This window comes from Anopheles darlingi, chromosome 2, assembly GCF_943734745.1.
Source record: "Anopheles darlingi chromosome 2, idAnoDarlMG_H_01, whole genome shotgun sequence".
NCBI lineage: Eukaryota > Metazoa > Arthropoda > Insecta > Diptera > Culicidae > Anopheles > Anopheles darlingi.
The window spans coordinates 48,209,403-48,209,779 of record NC_064874.1 but is presented as its reverse complement, the minus strand read 5'-3'; the positions used below and the strand labels follow the sequence as shown (position 1 = coordinate 48,209,779).

The window sequence follows — 377 nt, the reverse complement described above, 5'->3', positions numbered from 1 at the left end:
TCATCGGTCGCAACCGACTTTGGCGATCTGGCATTCGTTCTGGTGCCTAGCGTCTAGTTTCGTTCTTTCCACTACCGTGTTCGGATGTGTTCTGCGTTCTGCAATGAGTTGCTGCTGCTGGACTGTTTCCTATCACTTGGTGGTCAATCTGGTCGACCGGTTCTCGGAGCTGGTGCGAGATTTGATTTACTGTCGCTGTCGAAACCGTACGGCCTCATCATCGGACGAGGACGCTGACCAACAAAGTGTGTACTCCGGTGTCGGTGTCGAAAACAGCGGTATTGTAACGGACAAAATGGAGCCAACCGAGATATTGGCCATCAGTGGAAGACCACGGTACGTGCTGCTAAATGATACGGTGGAACTGCAGCCCTTCT

At 52.3% G+C, this 377-nt stretch overlaps 1 protein-coding gene across 1 annotated transcript in view; it reads left to right on the top strand.

Annotated features, from left to right (window-relative positions):
- Positions 1–377, top strand: part of LOC125951892 (uncharacterized) — an 861-nt gene continuing 484 nt past the window's right edge. The window contains exon 1 of the mRNA XM_049681017.1: positions 1–377. This exon is cut by the window's right edge and continues 86 nt beyond it. Coding sequence (XP_049536974.1) covers positions 104–377 — 274 coding nt within the window. The 5' untranslated portion in view covers positions 1–103.